The sequence below is a fragment of the Mercenaria mercenaria genome, chromosome 2 (genome assembly GCF_021730395.1).
Source record: "Mercenaria mercenaria strain notata chromosome 2, MADL_Memer_1, whole genome shotgun sequence".
Lineage (NCBI taxonomy): Eukaryota > Metazoa > Mollusca > Bivalvia > Venerida > Veneridae > Mercenaria > Mercenaria mercenaria.
This window is the reverse complement of record NC_069362.1, coordinates 78,143,946-78,165,700: the sequence shown is the minus strand read 5'-3', so window position 1 is coordinate 78,165,700 and position 21,755 is coordinate 78,143,946. Positions and strand designations below refer to the sequence as shown.

The window sequence follows — 21,755 nt, the reverse complement described above, 5'->3', positions numbered from 1 at the left end:
TATTTCATACAGTAACTTCTAGTGTTGATTTGCTGTAAAACCCAACTCACTCACTCTCAGCTTTGAAGGTGTGGAGGAAGACATCAGGTGCTCCTCCATGCATTATTTCATCACGAGTGGGCACCTGGATAGAACCATCAACCTTCCATAAGCCAGCTGGATGGCTTCCTTAAATGAAGAATTCTACGCCCAGAGTGAGGCTCAAACCTACATCATGAGAGGCAAGTGATTTGAAGTTAGCAAACTTAACCACTTGTCCACGGAGGCCCCTGCAACTGTAAAGATAACACAGTTATCATCTGTAAAGTGTTGGTCATCTGGATGCAAAATATGTATGGAGTTAAATGATAGTACCACAATAAAATGTAGAGTTAGCCTTAGTAGAAAGATTACATTTGTCCTTTGTGTTGCAGGTTAAACTAGCAGCAGGCAGTACGGACTCTTACGTTTCTGTATACTCCACTTCATTGAGACGCAGCTGATAGAGGCTTCATATTATGTAGCATTTACACTATTCTCATTGCTGAGATAATCTCCACCAAGCTTCATAATAATGCCTGTGATGTAAACCAAATATCTAGTTTACCTTGCACACACGCTAAACAAAGGAGCTGGAAGAGGTGAGAGTTGATCACTGTGTGTAAGCTCAAACCCTACATGGTAGGACCCTGATGCTGTACCAGGATAGTATTTACCGTGAGATCAGCGGGCAGATCATCCCTGTATGTATCTACCTTTCAAGGCACGAACATTCTGACAGAATGAAATACGAGTCATCAAGTGTCTATTTGCAGCAGCAGGGAACATTTTGGAAAAACATTAATGCTGATCTGCCAAATTATTGCAGCTTCTGAAAGAGGTTAATGTATAAAACTTGAATGCATATTCTGATATAGATTTGTGGCAGTGCTCTACAATTCTTGCTTATGCTCTCTTTTATTATTTGCCAGATTGTGTTGTAACCTGCAGTCTCACATACCTGTTACAAAGCTTATTACTGTATATAAAGATTTTTGAACACACATTTGTCAAAATGATTTTAAGAAAATCCGTCTTTGAAGCATTGGTGAGGTGAAGAGGATGTTCACAGATTTTATATGTGGAATCAACAGAAAATTTCTCATACTAACAAACTGCACAAAGGTTTAGGTTGGGAAAAATAATACCTGTGTTCAGGGTCTCCAGGCAGGCCATATAATTCAGCCCCAACCATAACATTCTTATTTTTTCATCTTGAATATAAAATTTGGAAATATTTGCTGTCAGAAATGAATTTCAGGAATATTTTGGTAAAACTTGTTAAAATTCATTTGTAAGAAATTTTATAGCTGTTATTTACTTCTTTATGACACTTCTTCTTAAAATGAAAATGAGATAAAAAAAAATTGACTACATTCCTACCTAATTTTTTGTCAGGTAATCTTGAACAGGTATTTTTTATGGCTTTAGAAGTGATGGTGAACACTTTATGAGTAAAGACTGTTGTGGCAGAAATGATCTAGGTATGAACTATTAATAGTGGTTTAATGGAGGACAATTGAACACAGATTTCTTGTTGATAGCAGTCGAAGATTTTTTCTACCCATGCAAGGCTTTATATGTATAAGAATAATAAAAATTTAGAATGACATTCTACCTTCAAGATTCGACTTCAGCTCAACAAATTAAGTGTTGAACTATAGACTGGACAATAGCACAAACTATGGACCAGTGATGTATAAAGGGAGTTGTGTAATGATTATGGTTATATAACCACATGTTGCAGTGAAATTTGGTGTACAAGGTTTGGTAGCTTAAGTAGAATGAAAATAATGTTTTGGTTTCAAATGTTGCCTTCTAAAGTCAAAGGCAGATGATATACAAAAACATGTTGTGTCGGAGAGTATTCTAGTATTGTGTATTCTGAAGAATGTGAATAGTTTTTGAGATTTTAATTCTGCTTGTCTAAATTCATATGATAATGAATTTTGTGTCTTAAAATGCCAAGAATGTCTGTTGTAAAAGTTTTAAAGATAGAAGAAATAGCAATGATTTAGCTTGCTGATTTTGGTCTGGTTTCTCAGTAGAAACTACTCTACAATATGTATCTTATATTTAAATAAATTCCTACTTTAGGAGCAATGAAATGAAAAAAGTGACAGTCTGTGATTATGATAAAATGTGTATTTTCAGATATTTGTAAAATAATTGTAGATCCTTTTATTTATAAGAAAGGTACTATCAGTTTTAAAGTGTTGTCAGCTATGTACCTGCATTTCACTTGACAGTATCATATCATTATCAAACAATCATACCATCCCACACAAATCTTTTAGTATATTATACATTCATCCAAATTGCTTTGGATACCTGGAATGGGTATTTTGACTTTAACATATTGTTACAGAAAGACCATTTTCTTTCTTAGAAGCATAAATTGTAAAAGGAAAATTGCAGAAGCAATATTCAGGCAGTAATGTTACATGTGCTGAAAGCTTGACTAGCATAGTAGTATTGTTCATATTGAAAATGTGTGTGCCAAAATCAATTTGTTTTATGCTCAGAAAAATTGTTATCTCATCGTTGCCCAAATACCAGCAAACCTCTGTGACATACCTCAATCTGTCAAATTAAGAGTGTTTTAGTTATGGCTTTTTGGAAAGGATAAAGCTGTATATTCTATGGCATGATATCATGGTAGTTTAAATAAAGAGAAATGTACATCATGTTACTGTACATTGTAAATACATGATAGGAATCTGTCACTTGAAGGTGTGGATTGAAATACCTGGTTGAAGGGTATCTGTTAGAGGGTAACAGTCACTTTTAGAGTTTTAACCAAAAAAAACCAAAGTATTCTGAGAGCCAGATATTTCTATCTACACTACAATCATTGTTTAATTCTTTTTCTTGCACACTGTATTCCTCAAATATTAAAAGAAATGAAATAAACAAGTGCTTTTTATGCCCCCGAAGGGAGGCATATTAGTTTTCAACTGTCTGTTCGTTCGTTCGTCCGTCACAACATTAACTTTTTGCATGAAGGCACTTTACTCGCGAACCACTGCACCCAGGACCTTCAAACTTCACTTGCCGGTAGTACTTATTGAGTACACCACCCCTACTGACTTTGGAGTCACCAGGTCAAAGGTCAAGGTCACAGGGGCCAACGTTAACTTTTTGCATGAAGGCATTTTACTCGCAAACCACTGCACCCAGAACCTTCAAACTTCACTTGCTGATAGTTGAGTACACCACCCTACTGACTTTGGGGTCACCAGGTCAAAGGTCAAGGTCACAGGGGCCAACGTTAACTTTTTGCATGAAGGCACTTCACTCGCGAACCACTGCACCTAGGACCTTCAAACTTCACATGCAGATAGTACTTATTGAGTACACCACCCCTACTGACTTTGGGGTCAAAGGTCAAGGTCACAGGGGCCAACGTTAACTTTTTGCATGAAGGCACTTTACTCGCGAACCACTGCACCCAGGACCTTCAAACTTACATGCTGATAGTACTTATTGAGTACACCACCCTACTGACTTTGGGATCACCAGGTAAAAGGTTAAGGTCACAGGGGCCAATGTTAACTTTTTGCATGAAGGCACTTTACTCGTGAACCACTTAACCCAGAACCTTCAAACTTCACATGCTGATAGTACTTAATGAATACATCCCCACTACTGACTTTGGGGTCACCAGGTCAAAGGTCAAGGTCACTGGGGCCAACGTTAACTTTTTGCATGAAGGCACTTTATTCACGAACCACTGCACCCAGGACCTTCAAACTTCACATGCTGATAGTACTTACTGAGTACACCACCCCTACTGACTTTGGGGTCACCAGGTCAAAGGTCACGGTCACAGGAGCCAACGTTAACTTTTTGCATGAAGGCACTTTACTCGCGAACCACTTCACCCAGGACCTTCAAACTTCACATGCTGATAGTACTTATTGAGTACACCACCCCTACTGACTTTGGGGGTCACCAGGTCAAAGGTCAAGGTGCTGCGGGGGCATTTGTCATTTGTCACCATTAATGAAAGCTCTTGTTAAGCACTATTTCAATACAGTTGCATATGAACTTGCTTCATAAATTATAGCAAGTGAGTTAAACTAAAATAAGACAAGTCCTTTAGCACCAGTGAAAACTTGGGAAAATACGTCGTGCAAGATTCATCTTTGGAAAAACATACTTACAAACAAGCATTTATTGGTTGATAAGCACTTTAGTGATTATGTATTTTATGATAAGGGCATAAAGGCTAAGTGACTTTAAGACTTTAATATAAATTTAATTTTTCAAAGTGCTACAATATCCAGGTAGTTATTTTGTTTCCTGTCTTTTTGCAGTAGAGAGATCAGATGTTGTTGATGTGCTTGTAAAGAAATTGATAGTTTTTCATGTTATAGAAATGTCTATGTTAAAATGAATTGTGATAGAGAGAAAAATGTGATAAAATTGTTAGTTGCTCCAGGGTCTTTCAAAAATTTTGAGTGTACCTGGTTGTTCTAATTTCCTTATCTGTGTAACATGTAATCATTTTAGTCTGTGTTTATTATTCATTGCTCATGTTCATGAATTGTACAAAACATAAAAATTTGTATATTTATTATTGAAATCAGATGCATTCACAGGAGAAGCTGAAAGTGGAACAAAACTTATGCCAGATTGTTCATGTGTCCTAAGTCAAATTGATATGATAAATATTTTAGCAAGATTTTTTTCTGCTCAACGCCAGCTTCTTGTCAAAATTATCTGAACTTTTGGAAGTACACTACCGGTACTTGCAGCTATTTTCATTCCACATCTAGTCTCATGGTATTTGATTTTTGTGAGCAGAGAAATGTGCAGGGCTTCATACAGGAAAGATTTGACCACCTTTTGCACTTAATTTAGGGAAAGGTAGTATAACTATTATTTTTAAGTAAACATAGACATTTTATTGTGTGTAAATATTGATGAAGATACCCTGCCAATGTCTTGCATTCTTACTGAAATAATTTTAAATGTGATTCACATGAAATTATTTAAAAAATATGAGGGTCCAGTAAATTTTTCACTTTCACAGGAAGTGTAGCATGTAGCATGCCTTACCATGAAATTAGAATTAACACCCTTGGTAAAAGTGAAGGTCACATGTACCAGAAAATTTATGGATTTAAAAGAAAACAATATCAGAAATCTGATTTTCTGTTTGAAAAATATTTGCAAGGAAAATGTTTACTTAGTAAATAGAAAATAATAGTGTAGTAATTTTGTTTTCCTTTTTTAGCTCACCTCTCACAAAGTGACAAGGTGAGCTTTTGTGATCGTGCGGTGTCCGTCGTCCGTCCGTCCGTCCGTCTGTAAACTTTTGCTTGTGACCACTCTAGAGGTCACATTTTTCATGGGATATTTATGAAAGTTGTTCATCTTCATGATATCTAGGTCAAGTTCGAAACTGGGTCACGTGCCTTCAAAAACTAGGTCAGTAGGTCTAAAAATAGAAAAACCTTGTGACCTCTCTAGAGGCCATATATTTCACAAGATCTTCATGAAAATTGGTCAGAATGTTCATCTTGATGATATCTAGGTCAAGTTCGAAACTGGGTCAAGTGCCGTCAAAAACTAGGTCAGTAGGTCTAAAAATAGAAAAACCTTGTGACTTCTCTAGAGGCCATATATTTCACAAGATCTTCATGAAAATTGGTCAGAATGTTCATCTCGATGGTATCTAGGTCAAGTTCGAAACTGGGTCACATGCCATCTAAAAATAGGTCAGTAGGTCAAATAATAGAAAACCTTGTGACCTCTCTAAAGGCCATATTTTTCATGGGATCTGTATGAAAGTTGGTCTGAATGTTCATCTTGATGATATCTAGGTCAAGTTCGAAACTGGGTCACATGCGGTCAAAACTAGGTCAGTTGTTCTAAAAAATAGAAAAATCTTGTGACCTCTCTAGAGGCCATATATTTCATGAGATCTTCATGAAAATTGGTCAGCTTGTTCATCTTGATGATATCTAGGTCAAGTTCGAAAGTGGGTCACGTGCCTTCAAAAAGTAGGTCAATAGGTCAAATAATAGAAAAACCTTGTGACCTCTCTAGAGGCCATAATTTTCATGGGATCTGTATGAAAGTTGGTCTGAATGTTCATCTTGATGATCTCTAGGTCAAGTTCGAAAGTGGGTCACATGCCGCCAAAAACTAGGTCAGTAGGTCAAATAATAGAAAAACCTTGTGACCTCTCTAAAGGCCATATTTTTCATGGGATCTGTTTGAAAATTGGTCTGAATGTTTATATTGATGATATCTAGGTCAAGTTCGAAACAGGGTCATTTGCGGTCAAAAACTAGGTCAGTAGATCTAAAAATAGAAAAACTTGTCACCTCTATAGAGGCCATACTTGTGAATGGATCTCCATAAAACTTGGTCAGAATGTTCACCTTGATGATATCTAGGTCAAGTTTGAAACTGGGTCACGTGCCTTACAAAACTAGGTCAGTAGGTCAAATAAAAAAAAAACCTTGTGACCTCTCTAGAGGCCATACTTTTCATGGGATCTGTATGAAAGTTGGTCTGAATGTTCATCTTGATGATATCTAGGTCAAATTTGAAACTGGGTCAACTGCGATCAAAAACTAGGTCAGTAGGTCTAAAATTATTATTATCTTTTGACCTCTCTAGAGGCCAAATTTTTCAATGGATCTTCATGAAAATTGATCTGAATTTTCACCTTGATGATATCTAGATAAAGTTCAAAACAGGGTCACGTACCTTCGAAAACTAGGTCAATAGGTCAAATAATAGAAAAACCTTGTGACCTCTCTAGAGACCATATTTTTCAATGGATCTTCATGAAAATTGGTCAGAATTTTTATCTTGATAATATCTAGGTCAAGTTCAAAACTGGGTCACATGAACTAGGTCACTATGTCAAATAATAGAAAAAACGACGTCATACTCAAAACTGGGTCATGTGGGAAGAGGTGAGCGATTCAGGACCATCATGGTCCTCTTGTTTTATTCATGTATTCCCTTTATACAGTGAAAATAGCTTCAAACGGGCTAAACATTTCTACTACGATAACAAAGGGATACAGCTGAGGAGTATTGGACATGGGAGAGGAATTGCTCTTGCTTATTTATGCTTTTTATGGCTCAGCCTCTTTAGATTTAAACATGATTTGAATATACAGTATGCACAGTGCCGCATTATGCAAATTTTGACCATCTCTATACATGTGCTTCTGAACTATTTTAAAAATATGCTGTGTACAAATATAGTACATGTTTTTATTCTGAACATATTTATGTGTTTGCCATTTTAGATTAAGACAGTTTACAAGTTTCAGTGTTGCATGTTGGAAGGTGGCTGTTCTTATTTGATCTTTGTTTTCTATAAACTTGGGAACATTTCAGTGAGTAATTTTCACTTATATAGAGGATATTACATGAGTGTCTTTTCATATTGAATTTATTAAATAATGAATTGAATAAAACAACAGCGTGAGGCTCTGCCGAGCATTTCATCAATTTTATTCAATAAGTTTAATAAATTCGATGTGGAAAGTTACAAATGTAATATTCTTTTTATCACTTGTTAGCTTTTCCTGCCAAAACATAAAAAATTGACTTTCTTTAACTATTATAAACAAATCAATTTGACCAACGTCTCCAATACTTTAAACGATGTCTACGTCAAAGCTTTATTACACTAGTGTATTATCAAATTTATGTAATGGCTTTATTTCACTCCGGCGACGTCAACCATGATAAATTGCATCAAGCCCTGCCTGCAGCTGAAGTCATGTCAACTTTCAAGCTTTGATGGTAGAGGAAGACCCAATGTACCTTGGAAGAACCACTGACCATCCATAAAGCAGATGGATGACTTTGACTGCAAGGCTTGAACTGATGAATATTAAGGGGATGTGATGCAGTGTCTGACAAAAATCTTTGAAAATATAGTGTTACGTATTTTCACCTTGTTACTTTGTCAGGGACATTAGAATTTTGATTCCGGTGTAACTAAAAGTATTTGGAATTGAACAAGACATTAAATGAATGCATCTGTTTATGATATATAGTTAAATATGAAGGCAATCATTGTTCAGGATGTTATTACACATTTGTTTGTTAATGGATCAATTATGCATGTTAAATTGTTCACAGGAAAGCTTTGAAAATGAAATGAAATAAATCCAGAGCATAATGTTTCAGTATTTGTCTTGTTATACTTGAGTTGATGTGCCTGCCAAAGGTTCAGGGTGAGCTATGAGTATAGGCTCGATGGTCCGATGTTTGGCATCCATCATCAGCATGTTTACTTCAACATCTCCCAGAAATTACTAGCCAGAATTACACCACACTTTATCTCTGGCATCCTGACAAGGTCCCCACGCAAATTGTTCAAGTTATTCCACCTGACCTATTTTAGGGGCAGCTAGAGCTAAAACAAAATAATTAAACAACTTTTTCTCATAAACTACTTACAGATTTTCAACAGACTTACACTATTGCATCTTTATATGAGCTGTTTTTTTAGCTTGGGTGAGCCTTTGTGATCACTTGTCGTCCATCCATCCGTCCACAATTTCTTGTGAACACAATATAGACCACATGTTGCAATCAATTTTAATCAAACTTGCACACAACTTGTATTGGCATAATATCTCAGATCCTTTCAAAAACTGACCAGATCCTGTCATGGGTTCCAGAGTTATTGCCCCTTAAAGGGCCAAAATTTGCTATTTTTGGCTTGTGAACACGATAGAGACCACATTTTGCAATCAACTTTAATCAAACTTGCACACAACTTGTATTGGCATAATATCTCGGTTCCTTTCGAAAACTGGCCAGATCCCATCATGGGTTCCAGAGTTACAGCCCCTTGAAGGGCCAGAATTTGCTATTTTTGGCTTGTGAACATGATAGAGACCACATTTTGCAATCAACTTTAATCAAACTTGCACGCATCTTGTATTGGCATAATATGTCGGTTCCTTTCGAAAACTGGCCAGATCCCATCATGGGTTCCAGAAATTTGCTGTTTTTGGCTTGTGAACATGATATAGACCACATTTTGCAATCAACTTTACTAAAACTTACACACAACTTGTATTGACATAATATCTCGTTTCCTTCCGAAAACTGGCCAGATCCCATCATGGGTTCCAGAGTTACAGCCCCTTGAAGGGCCAAAATTTGCTAATTTTGGCTTGTGAACATGAAGAGACCACATTTTGCAATCAACTTTAATAAAACTTACACACATCTTGTATTGGCATAATATCTCGGTTCCTTTCGAAAACTGGCCAGATCCCATCATGGGTTCCAGAGTTACAGCCCCTTGAAGGGCCAGAATTTGCTATTTTTGGCTTGTGAACATGATAGAGACCACATTTTGCAATCAACTTTAATCAAACTTGCACACATCTTGTATTGGCATAATATGTCGGTTCCTTTCGAAAACTGGCCAGATCCCATCATGGGTTCCAGAAATTTGCTGTTTTTGGCTTGTGAACATGATAGAGACCACATTTTGCAATCAACTTTAAAAAAAACTTGCACACATCTTGTATTGGCATAATATGTCGGTTCCTTTCGAAAACTGGCCAGATCCCATCATGGGTTCCAGAAATTTGCTGTTTTTGGCTTGTGAACATGATAGAGACCACATTTTGCAATCAACTTTAATAAAACTTGCAACAACTTGTATTGGCATAATATCTCGGTTCCTTTCGAAAACTGGCCAGATCCCATCATAGGTTCCAGAGTTATGGCCCCTTAAATTTGCTATTTTTGGCTTTTGCAGCCATATAGAGACTTCTTTTATGGTTTGATTTGATACAAATTTGCCAAATATCTTCAACAACAATAACTCTTTGATTCCATGATGAATCTGTCAGATCCAGTCATAGGTCCCAGAGTTACGGCCCCTGAAAGAGCCAAAATTTGTTAATTTTTACCTTGTGAAGACGATTGAAGTGACATTTTATATTTGATTTTAACCACACTTACACACAACTTATGTCACAATAAGATCTTGGTTTCTTTAGAAAACCGGCATGGGTTCTAGAGTTACTGCCCCTGGAAGGGGCAAAATTTTCTATTTTGGCCCTTTCAGCCATATAGAGGTTTCATTTATGCTTTGATTTGATACAAACTTGCACAAAATGATTATCTTGATGATCTCTAGGCCTGGATCGAAACTGGATCATGTCGGATCAAAAACTAGGTCATCAGGTCAAATCAAAGGAAAAGCTTGTTAACAACCAAGAGGCCACATTTATGACCCTGTCTTCATGAAACTTGGTCAGAATGTTTATCTTGATGATTTCTAGGCCAAGTTCGAAATAGGGTCAATGGGGTCAAAAACTAGGTCACCCGGTCAAATCAAAGGAATAGCTTGTTAACACTCTTGAGGCCACATTTATGACCCTACCTTCATGAAACTCGATCAGAATGTTTATCTTGATGATTCCTAGGCCAAATTTGAAACTGGATCATATGGGGTCAAAAACTAGGTCACCCAGTCAAATCAAAGGAAAAGGTTGTTAATACTTTTTCATTTGATGTGCATGAAACTTGGTCAGAATGTTTGTCTGCATGACATATCGCATGAAATTTAAATTTAGGTCATGTGGGGTCAAAAACTAGGTCACTAGGTCAAATCAAAGGAATAACTTTTATACAGGCCACTTTTTTATCCAATCTTCCCGAAACTTAGTCAGAATGTTTGTTTCCATTAAATTTTGGACAAGTTCGAATCTGGGTCATGGGGGATAAAAAACTAGGTCACTAAGTCAAATCAAAGAAAATGCTTGTTTACACTCAAGAGGTCAAGTTTTTTGGTCCAATCTTAATGAAAATTGGTCAGAATATTTGTCTCCATGAAATCACTAGGTAAAATATGTTTACACTGTTATGGTTTTGTTACTCAGGTGAGCGACCTAGGGCCATCTTGGCCCTCTTGTTTTTTTTTAGATATGATTTGTTTTGTTTGACTGAACATCCAGAAATTAAAATACAATAGCATTGAAACAGTTAGAGACATACTTGTATGGACTAACCTAAAATTTTATTGAATAGGCCTAAAGAAAAAAATGTAAAATCCTAAAATTGCTTTACCTGGTACAATAACTCCATATATGATGATTCTTTGTATTTTTAAGGTATATACTTTGTCCTGTCCACTCAAAGTGTGCGTTTATATTCTTTGCTACATTGTTTTCATGCTACATGTAATTGATACCAGTGATGAGTGTGTTTTGACACATTTCATGGTCAAGGGCATTTATAAGTCCTGATTTCTTGTCTTTGTGTAATCTTTTATGCTTTTCATGCTAAACACAGTTATTACTATTTATGATACAGTGTGTCATTCACATATTCAAGCAAAGTAGTCAAGGTGAGGTGAGCAACTTTGGGTCAGTGTGGCCCTCTTGTTAGACCTTTGGGCTTTAAAGGTGTAACATGACGTATGGGTAACATCAACATTTTCTAAAGGAAAAGTTAAAACACTTTATCATGGAAAAAGTGAAAAGACAAAGGGGACGTGGTTCTACATTTCGAAAACTCATTTCATTCTTTATCACTTTTGATTTTGTTTCAGTTAGATATTTCGGTTAAGTGTAATGGAATTTTTATACCCTAGGGCTGAAGACCCGGTGTAGCTGGCCAGTTTTTCCCCCAGTCAGTTCCACCACCCAACCAAACTTAGTTTTCTCCTTAGTTTTTATACAAAAGAAGTAAAAAAACAAGATTGGTTTTTCTTTCCCTTGTTCAACTCTGTGTTGTATATGGAGAGCCATCCTACTGACCTGACACCAGCTTCCGCATCAGCGTCCTTTCGGGTCCACACATTGGTTAAAGTTTTGATGCACTTTCACTTTATCTCTGTTATTACTTGATGGATTTGCTTCAAACTTAAAACAGTTATCCCTTCTCATCACCCACATCATGTGATACAACTCTCATACCAATATTAAACGAATTATCCCCCTTTTAAGATAGAATATCGGGTTAAAGTTTTGGTGCACTTTGACTCTACCTCTGTTATTACTACATGGATTTGATTCAAACTTAGACTAGATGTACTACATCATCACTCACATCATATGACACAAGGTTCATAACTCTGACACCAAGTTTTCATGAATTATGCCCCCTTTTTACTTAATAATTTAGGTTATTTATGATGCATTTTCACTATATTTCTGTTATTACAGAAGCGATTTGATTCAGAATTAAAACAAGTGTTCCACATCACCACCCAATTCATATGACACTAGGGCCAGAACTCTCGCTCTAACATTTCATGTATTATCCCCCCTTTTTATGTCCCCGAGCATATAGCGTTGCTGCTGTCCGTACGTACGTCCGTCCGTCCCAAAATTTAGCCTGATTTGCTTCAGACTTTCTCTGACAATTTTTGCTAAAGTTATGGCCCTTTGATAGTTTTACTAAATAAAATATAAAGAAAAATATTATGTGTCCAACTCCTCCCACACTACTACTAGTCGAACACATGTATGTGTTAAATATGTCTTCGATTATCGAACACAAAGTAGCATGCATTAAATAAGTCTTCAATTATTGGACACAAATTTAGAAGTTAGTACCAAATATGTCTTCGATTATTGAACGCATATATACAGTAATGTATCAAATGTCTTCGATTATTGGACATATAAATATAGTTAAAAACAAAGTCTGCGGTAATCAAATACATTTTGTTTTTATCATCGAACAAACGTAACATGAAAATAATTATTTGTATGCGATAATCGAACAGAAATATAAACAAGAGCTGTCGGAGGACAGCAACGCTCGACTATTCAACAGCCTTGTCAATTGAATGAATACAAAAGTTGAAAAAGGGGCATAATTTTGTAAAATGCAAAGTAGAGGTATTGAACCTCTGTACTACATGTCATATCATGACAGTGAACAAGTGTGTGAAGTTTCAATCCTTTCCAATTTGTGGATACTGAGATACCAGCTTACATACAAAAACTTAACAAAAAACTGCTAAGTCAAAGGGGTATAATTTTGTAAAAATGCCAAGTAGAGTTATGGGACCTTCACAGTGCATGTTAGATCATGACAGTGAACAAGTGTGTGAAGTTTCAATCCATTCCAATTAGTGGATACTGAGATATCAGATTACATACAAAAATTTAACCAAAAACTGCTAAGTCGAAAAAGGGGCATAATTTTGAAAAAAAAGAGAGTAGAGTTATGGGACTTGCTTAGTGCATGTCAGATCATGATAGTGAACAAGTATGTGAAGTTTCAATCCATTCCCATTAGTAAGTACTGAGATACCAGCTTACATACAAAACCTTAACCAAAAATTTCTAAGTCGAAAAAGGGCATAATTTTGTAAAAAAGCAAAATAGAGTTATGGAACCTGTGCAATGTAGATCAGTTCATCACAGTGAATAAGTGTGCTAAGTTTCAATCCATTCCCACAAGTGGTTACTGAGTTACCAGCTTACATACAAAACCTTAACCAAAAATTTCTAAGTCGAAAAAGGGGCATAATTTTGTAAAAAAGCAAAATAGAGTTATGGAACCTGTTCAATGTAAGTCAGTTTGTCACAGTGAATAAGTGTGTGAAGTTTCAATCCATTCCCACAAGTGGTTACTGAGATACCAGCTTACATACAAAACCTTAACCAAAATCGGGACGCGGACGCTGACGCCGACGCCGACGCCGACGCCGACGCATGGGCGAGTGCAATAGCTCACTATTCTATGAATAGTCGAGCTAAAAACTAAACACATACGTGTCCGATTATTGAACATAATGTAAAAATCGAACATGGACACAATTCTACTGTCATAGTTTGCCTCCCATGATGGCCTGGTCCATTTCCAGAGTCGAGATTTCTTTAACTTTGACCTTTGACCTGCCGATCCCCGTCACAATAGGGACAATCTATTAACCAGAGGCAGTTATCTTAAGAAGTTTGTAGAGTTTAGGTGAAAGTTTTCTTTAATTATTGAGCGGAATTGTTTTCAGTCTCAATGTCACTTTGATTTTGAACTTTGATATCGAAAAGAGCGCCGATCTACTGGCCACTGGCAATCATTCTGTAAAGAGTAAACCAGTAGACAGTGTCCAATAGCTGAGTAGACTGCGTCACTCTGATCTTGAACTTTGATCTACATACCCCAAAACAACAGGAATATCTACTGGTCACAGGCAATCATCCAATGAAGTTTGACAACTGTGACCTTTGACCTGCTGAACTCAAAAACAATAGGGATTATTTAGTGACTGCCCACAATTGTCCTAAGAAGTTGGACGATACCAAGACAAAGTGTTCTTTCGTTATGGTACGGAAACCGTTTTCAGTCTTTATGTCTCTGTGACCTTGACCTTTGACCTAATGACTTCAGAAATGATTGGGTGTTCGGGTTAAGCGTCTTTTTCAACAATTTTTCAGTCCTATAAACGACAGTTTCTAATGTAGCAATAAGACCAATGTCAGTCACGCCGTAGACATGTGATATGACACCGAACTTAGTAACATTATACTGACACCGGGCAGACCAGTTCTAGAACAAGCCTCATAGCTAGTGCTGAGCGCCAAGCGAGAAATCCGATAGTTCCATCTTTCACTTTGTTTTTTGGAGTTATCCCCAGAAGGCTTATCTCAATGAGTATTGAACAATAATCTGTAAAATTTCGAAGGGCAATAACTCCTAACTGGGCACGGTACATGTTGTACATTCATATCCTGAAAATTCGCTTTATAGTGAAACATTTCTGTGTTTGAGCCAAACCCCTTGAAAACTGTAGAAGAATATAATAATACGGGCGAACAAGGCGGCATACCCTCTGAATTTTTTTTTCGAGGAACATTATAAATCATTGCGTTATTTCTATTTCTCTGTAGCCAAGCATATACCAATATACCTGAACTAAATATAATGCAAGTTAGGTCACAGCAATACGCGCATAAAAGCGATAAAGTAATGATGTTCTATTCCTGTCTCGAAGTTGTAGCAGCGCTTCTTGAACCTTTCATGTGTGTAATATGTGTTGGACGTGCATCCGTCTTCCACACTTTCTACAAAGAGCGTCTCCCCATTTAAACAACCAAGTCAAATTTTAACCAGACTCCACTGGAACGTTTCTTAGGTGCTCCAGTTTCAGATTCCTTCAAAGCTATAGGTCATCAATGCAGATTTCTGGCTGCCATGACAACTGAACTTACAATATTCTTCCCAGATACCACCAGACGCGTGTCGCAGTATCTTCCCTCATGCTAGTTCGCCTCGGCGAGACAGTATACGCCGAACATCTCCAATTCATGGCTCCCAGCTCTTGCCTTTAATTACAAAGAGCAAGCCAGCAACCTAAAACAAAGGGCGTTTTGTTTATGGAAAGCTTTTACCGTCAGAATCAAGAGATTTTTTTGGAAACCAAAGTCGGACTGCAGAAAGCAGGGCACGCAACCCTACTCCGTCTTTGGACATCAGAAAAAATGCCATATCCTTTAAGAGGATTCCTTACTCCCATGCTTTGGAACTGCGGCGCGTAAGTTTGCCTGGAAAGCAAACAGTAAAATTAGCATGTCAAGAACATGACACTTGTGTAATATTACAATATGACAAAATAAGAACAATGACTAATTCAGCGTGCTAGTTCACAGTCCTGGTTATTTTACAGTAAATATTCCAAAACTCACTTGAAGATAGATCTACTTCTAAGGACTTTTCTGAAAATATAATTCATAGCAATATGACGTATATGCACGAAATGGATAATGTCTATAATATGAAAACTGGATGGCTTCGAAACTACGAACATGTTCAAGCCAATAAAACTGAAATTAAATACTAGTATATTTTCGGGAATTTAGCCACTTGACGGATCACTGTTGGATGTAATGCGCGACACTCGAATAATTGTCAATCATAATCCCGTGCAAAATACCCGCCAAAACTGTTTACACAGTACACGACATTCAAAACGAAAATTACTGAACTATGTAATATCTTAAAATGTGTATTATACCATAATTATGTAGATCTACATGTATACGTGACAGGTGTTCCTAGTAAATGTGTAATTATATTGATCTGTATTACCTGTGCATTGCGCAGGTCACAGTGTACAATCGTTACTTTTAGTAATCGGATCAGTACGCATATATACCGATTATATATATATATATATATATATATATATATATATATATATATATATATTTTTTTTTTTTAATATTTTAAGTATTTTTTTTTCTAATATAAATATTTCCAAGATTGAGTGTATCGAAAGATGTGCTGTCGTCATGCTGGAATACTCATTGCTATATAGACAATTTCGTAGCAAATACGGATATTTTTGGGAATCTTGGGAATAACAAGCCAAATGGCGACTGGCCAGCTGACTGTCAGCCAATGAAAAGCTTACGATCCCAGAGAGCGTAGATCTGACATAAATTCAAATACAGAAAGTTGTAGTTTACTCATCCTGTGCTAATTTAAAACAGTTAGTATTGAAAGGTCAATATTCGCAGTGTTCGCAAACAGCCATATACATATTGTGAAATTGGTCTTTGATTTTAAATAAAGCAGGTCAGATCTGACTATTACAATTACTGGGAATGCAGCTTGACACAATGATATAAATGTACCAGATGTATCTGCATCTACTGGTATAAATGACGTTTAATTCAATTAATTACCAATTTACTAACAAATATCTCACCATGTAAACATATACTCTGTTCTGTAATTAGATATGTGGACTGGAGGTCAGCACTGGTTAAAATACGAGTAATACAAAATTCAAACAACTGTTACTTACTGAAAATCAACGGGAAAGACGTTGATCAGCGGGAGCTAAACGACATCATTTATTTTGTGACATTACAATTTTATTCTGTATAGAAAGTAAAAAGCCTTTAATTTCGTATATACAACATCCATAGAATGTAATAATATCAAGGATGGCCGCACGCGCAATTTAACCGATGTGGGTTCGAGCCCTGATTGGGACGTAGAATTCTTCTTGCGAGCCAGACATACAGCTGGCTTGCGGAAGGTCGGTGGTTCTGTCCAGTTGCCCGCTTGAGATAAAGTAATGCCAGGAGGGACACCTTGGGTTATTCTCCACCATCAAAAGCTGGAAGATCGCCATATGACCTATAACTTTGCCAATAAGGCGTTAAACCCACCCCTACAAAACAGAGTAATTATAGGTCATTAGGTCATTCACAAAAACACGAACAAGATGCCGTTCTTAGGAAAATTCTTTCAAAAATGATGACAAAATTAAAAAAAAAAAAGATTAAGTTTAGTATACCTTAAGTAAAGATAAAAAATTAAATCGGTTTTCACTAAATTTAAGGATATTTTAACCCTTACCCTGCTAAATTATTATAATGAACTTGTCCATTTTTTAATTTGGACAGAACCATTAGCCGTTAAAAGGGGTGCATACAAAATGGATACTGACTGAATGGCGAACAGTGCAGATCATGGTCGTGTTCAGCATGATAAGGGTTAAATTAAAACACGGAACTGTATTTTTAACGAAAGAATTACAATTCAGTTCGGCTGTTCTATTTAGATGTTGAAAAGATCGATATCCTGACATTTATTATCCCCGACGAAAGTCGGAGGGATATAGTATTGGCGTTGTGCATCCGTCCGTCCTTCCGTCCGTCTTTCCGTCCGTTCTTCCGTCCGTCCTTCTGTCTTTCCGTCCATCCGTCCGGAGTCATATCTAGGAAATGGTTGGGAATATTTATTTAAAACTTCATATACATGTTCACCACTATGAGTTCTTGCGGCCCGTCAAGTTTCAGTCAGATTGCCCAAGTAACACTAGAGTTATGGCCCTTAGAAGTTTCTAGTGTTAACTATATAGGGTACTATAAATAAGGCAATTTCTGCATCATAACTTTTGATATATTTCACCTAGAACTATGAAACTTAAACAGAATTTAGATCACCATAATGTGGTTGTGTACACACAATTTCATTCGGATTTATTTGTAAATTAAGAGTTATTGCCCTTTAATTGTATAAAAATCCACATATTTGTACATAACAAACATACCATTTGGTAGAATTTCATTAAATTTCTTTCATTCTTTTCCATGAACATTTATTGTTAACATGTGAAGGTGTGTACCCACACCTTGTCACCCCCTTACCTTGATCACACCCCCCCCCCCCCCCCCCCCCCCCCCCCCAAAAAAAAAAATCATTCCTTATTTTAGATTTTTTTAAACAAACTTCATATACATGTTCACCACTATGAGGTTATGGGGCCCATCAAGTTTCAGGCAGATTGCCCAAGTAACACTAGAGTTATGGCCCTTAGAAGTTTCTAGTGTTAACTATATAGGGCGCTATACATCTATAGATATGACAATTTCTGCATCATAACTTTTCATATATTTGACCTTGAACTATAAAACTTTAACAGAATTTATAGTACTATAATGTGGTTGTGCACAGACAATTTTGTACGGATTTCTTTTGTAACTTCAGAGTTATTACCCTTTAATTGTCTAAAAATCCACATATTTGTACATAACAAACTTACCATTCGGCAGAATTTCATTAAATTTCTTTCATTCTTTTCTGTGAACATTTATTATAAACATGTGAAGTTGCGCACCCACACCTGGTCACCCACTTGCCTTGGTCACATCCCCTCCCCACTCCCCCCCCCCCCCCCCCAAAAAAAATAGTTTTTTCATTTCTTATTTATTTTTTTTTAAACCTTCCAATTTGTACCATTCCCCCACCTCACTTCTCCACCCAGTCATGCCCACCACTGATCATGCATCCTCTGCCCCCCCCCCCTCCCCCTCCCCCACCCCCTTTTACTTTTTTTTTTTTTCATTTTCAATTTTCAATCAATATTTATAATCAACATGTGAAATTTTGTTTCCTCTCCCGTTCCCCTGCACCCCCACCCCCTAAAAAATAAGTATATACATATATGTATATATATATATATATATTTCCATTCCTTTTTTTTTTTAATGTTCAAACCTTCAACATGTTAAGTTGTGACTGCACAAACCTTGCCCTCAGACATGTTCAAGATATCTTACCTGTGTTCTCTTAAGGACATCTGTTCTTTTAAGTACATGTTAAACAGCAACACCTGGTGCCAAACCACTCAAAGACAATATTTAGTTTCAGTTAAACTTCAAGCTCACATTTCAATTAACTGCATTTAATTTTAAAAGCTAAGCTTATTACAGTAAGCATATTCCGTTCAAAATAAATTCTTTAGTCAGGATCAAAGTATCATACATTTATTATGTACTCTTTAATTAAACATTTGTTTTCTGTTAAATTGATTTTGACTAATGAAATTATTTGCTTCTTATTAACATCCTTAACTTTTTTCCGGATATATTTGCCATTCGTCACCACCAACCGTTTCGGCGGGGGATACCAATTCATCGAATTTGCTTGTTTTAATTATTTTTATTTTCTGATAATCACGGAAAACAAATCACTTATTAGTTTAGTTTATACTAATTTGTTTGAGCTCGACTGTGATGAAAGCTTCAAGCTTATTGGAACCACTCTCGAGTCCGCTTCCTGAAAAAAAAACAGTGGTGTCATGTGAAAAGTCATTGTCGTGACCCACGACCCCTGGATTGAGCGGCCACTTATTAAAGACACTTTGTAGCAAGCTACTGTGAAAAAAGGTAAATATAAACACTGAATGCTTCTGCAAATCATCAAAGAATCGCTACAAATTCCTGTCCTAAATTATACCTACCACGGGAGTCGACAGGGCAAGAACGATATTTTTCTAAAAAGAAGCAAAAACTTGCACGGTGTTTATGCCAATTTTAAATGTATGAAACACTTTTCCCCTCAGAAAAAAATCCGGCGCTTCTACCTTACTGCATTAAAATGTTGTCACGTATCCTATTACCGATTAGTTCAGTCATTAATTACATTTTACACCAATTAAGACGAAACATGTTACAGGATAAGATAAGATAAGTTTTATTTTAAGTCGACAAGACATATAACAATATAACATAAGCTCTGACTGAGCTTTTTCACCGATTACTAATATATGTGATACAATAGAAACTGGAAGACTGAAAATAATGTTTACACTGTTTTTACCTACTGTTTTCGCAATTTGTTTTCCAACATAAAAGGTTAATAGATAAACTGATAGCAACAAGTATTTAAAAAACAACAACACGGGAACACACATGATCTTGCGCTTTCTGTCATCCTTGGACATAGATTTAAAAATTCAGGGAAAATACCTACTCTATTTCATGATATCTCAAAGTAACTATTGGACACGGTGGTAGTGGTACTGGCAAGTGTTAATCACGTGACATTTGTTGTTTCATTCAGAAGGCAGCCTTTTAAGGAAGAGAAGGAAGGTAATTATATGAGGAAAATAGCTAACTAAAAGTTTGGCTTGTCAAAGAGTTTATTTTTAATTACTTAAGGTGAATTACATTACCAAGTTTATGTAAATTTCAACAAGGTAATGAAACCCTGTACATTTCCAAACTTGACTTCCCGCCATTTTGAAGTTGTGTTGGATTTGTTAGGCTCTCAACTTAGTTTTGTCATTAATTTTGCTAGGTCTGAACCAGATACCGTTGATTGTATGGAGAACAGTGGTAGAACCATATCCTTTGCCTTGAATGTAGGCCCTATGTAATTTTAGATTAGATACCTCCTCTGCCACCATATATGGCCTAAATCTGGAGGTTGCCACATACCTTAGTATTTTTGTTACCAGTAACAAATGTTCTCGCCATTTTTACAATTTTTTACAATAATGTCTGCAGAGACATTTTCTCTCTGTTATATTGCTCTTCAAGAGAAAAACCAGGCTAAAATGACTTATTTTTATTGTTTCCATGTAGCTAGAGTGTCTGCGGACGAGAAAAATGATACATAATACATCTATATTTGTATAACTTTCAGCAGTTCCACAGAATGTGTTGCATTTTTAGCCATTTTTCAGCGTTATGCTGTTGCACTGAAAAATTGGATAAACTGTGTTGAATTTTGTGGAAAGACTATGAAATGCTGAAGATTGTTTGTAACCTTTTTTACAACTTCAACAATATCGCTTTTAGGTATTTTTTATTTCAATCAAATCGGATAAAAACTGTCAAAGATACAGCAATTTCTGCAAAACAATACTCCGTTATGCTGTTTTTCTAAAAACAACTGTGTTAATTTAAAACAGGTGAAAAATATGTTGTAAAATGCATAAAAACTATTAAACATAATTAGATATTTGCTTAAGTATGTTGTTTTCAATAATAAAGTATGGAATTGCAACCAAAAAATGATATTGCTAAAATAACATTTCTTGTATTTCACGGGTACTTGAATCAGAATATTTGTAGTGTCCGCAACGCAGTAGATACAGGAAATGAAAGTGATCCAAATGACAGCGAGTTACTGATTACAAAACGCAGTTGTGATGCACATTATTTGTGCAAAATTATTTTGCTGCTATGCCAACAATAATTTTTACATATTGGATTTGCTGACTGTAGTGTCCGCAACGTTTTGTAGTGTCCGCAACACTTATTATTTTTAAGAAACCAATTTTATCAGCTCAAATTCTGTGTTTTAAATGTCCATATCATTCTGTAAGACAACGGAATTTATAATTAAACCTAAGGTGCCAACAAAAATAAAAATGAAACAGGGCTATAACATAAAACTTGCTAAGAAGCCTTGCAGCTTTTGTCGAGAAGAAAATTAAATACGTATATTAGTTTGTATTACTT

General features: G+C 36.1%; 1 protein-coding gene across 6 annotated transcripts in view; it reads left to right on the top strand.

Annotated features, from left to right (window-relative positions):
- Positions 1–8,189, top strand: part of LOC123564379 (regulatory-associated protein of mTOR-like) — a 68,502-nt gene extending 60,313 nt beyond the window's left edge. For 5 of the 6 annotated variants that reach the window (XM_045357918.2, XM_045357916.2, XM_045357917.2 and 2 more), the window contains one exon: positions 414–8,189. In XM_045357918.2, the coding sequence (XP_045213853.2) occupies positions 414–482 (69 nt within the window). In that variant the 3' untranslated portion in view covers positions 483–8,189. The remainder of the gene's footprint in view (positions 1–413) is intronic. The other variant, XR_008369906.1, reaches the window with a different exon arrangement.
- Positions 8,190–21,755: the final 13,566 nt, after the last annotated feature.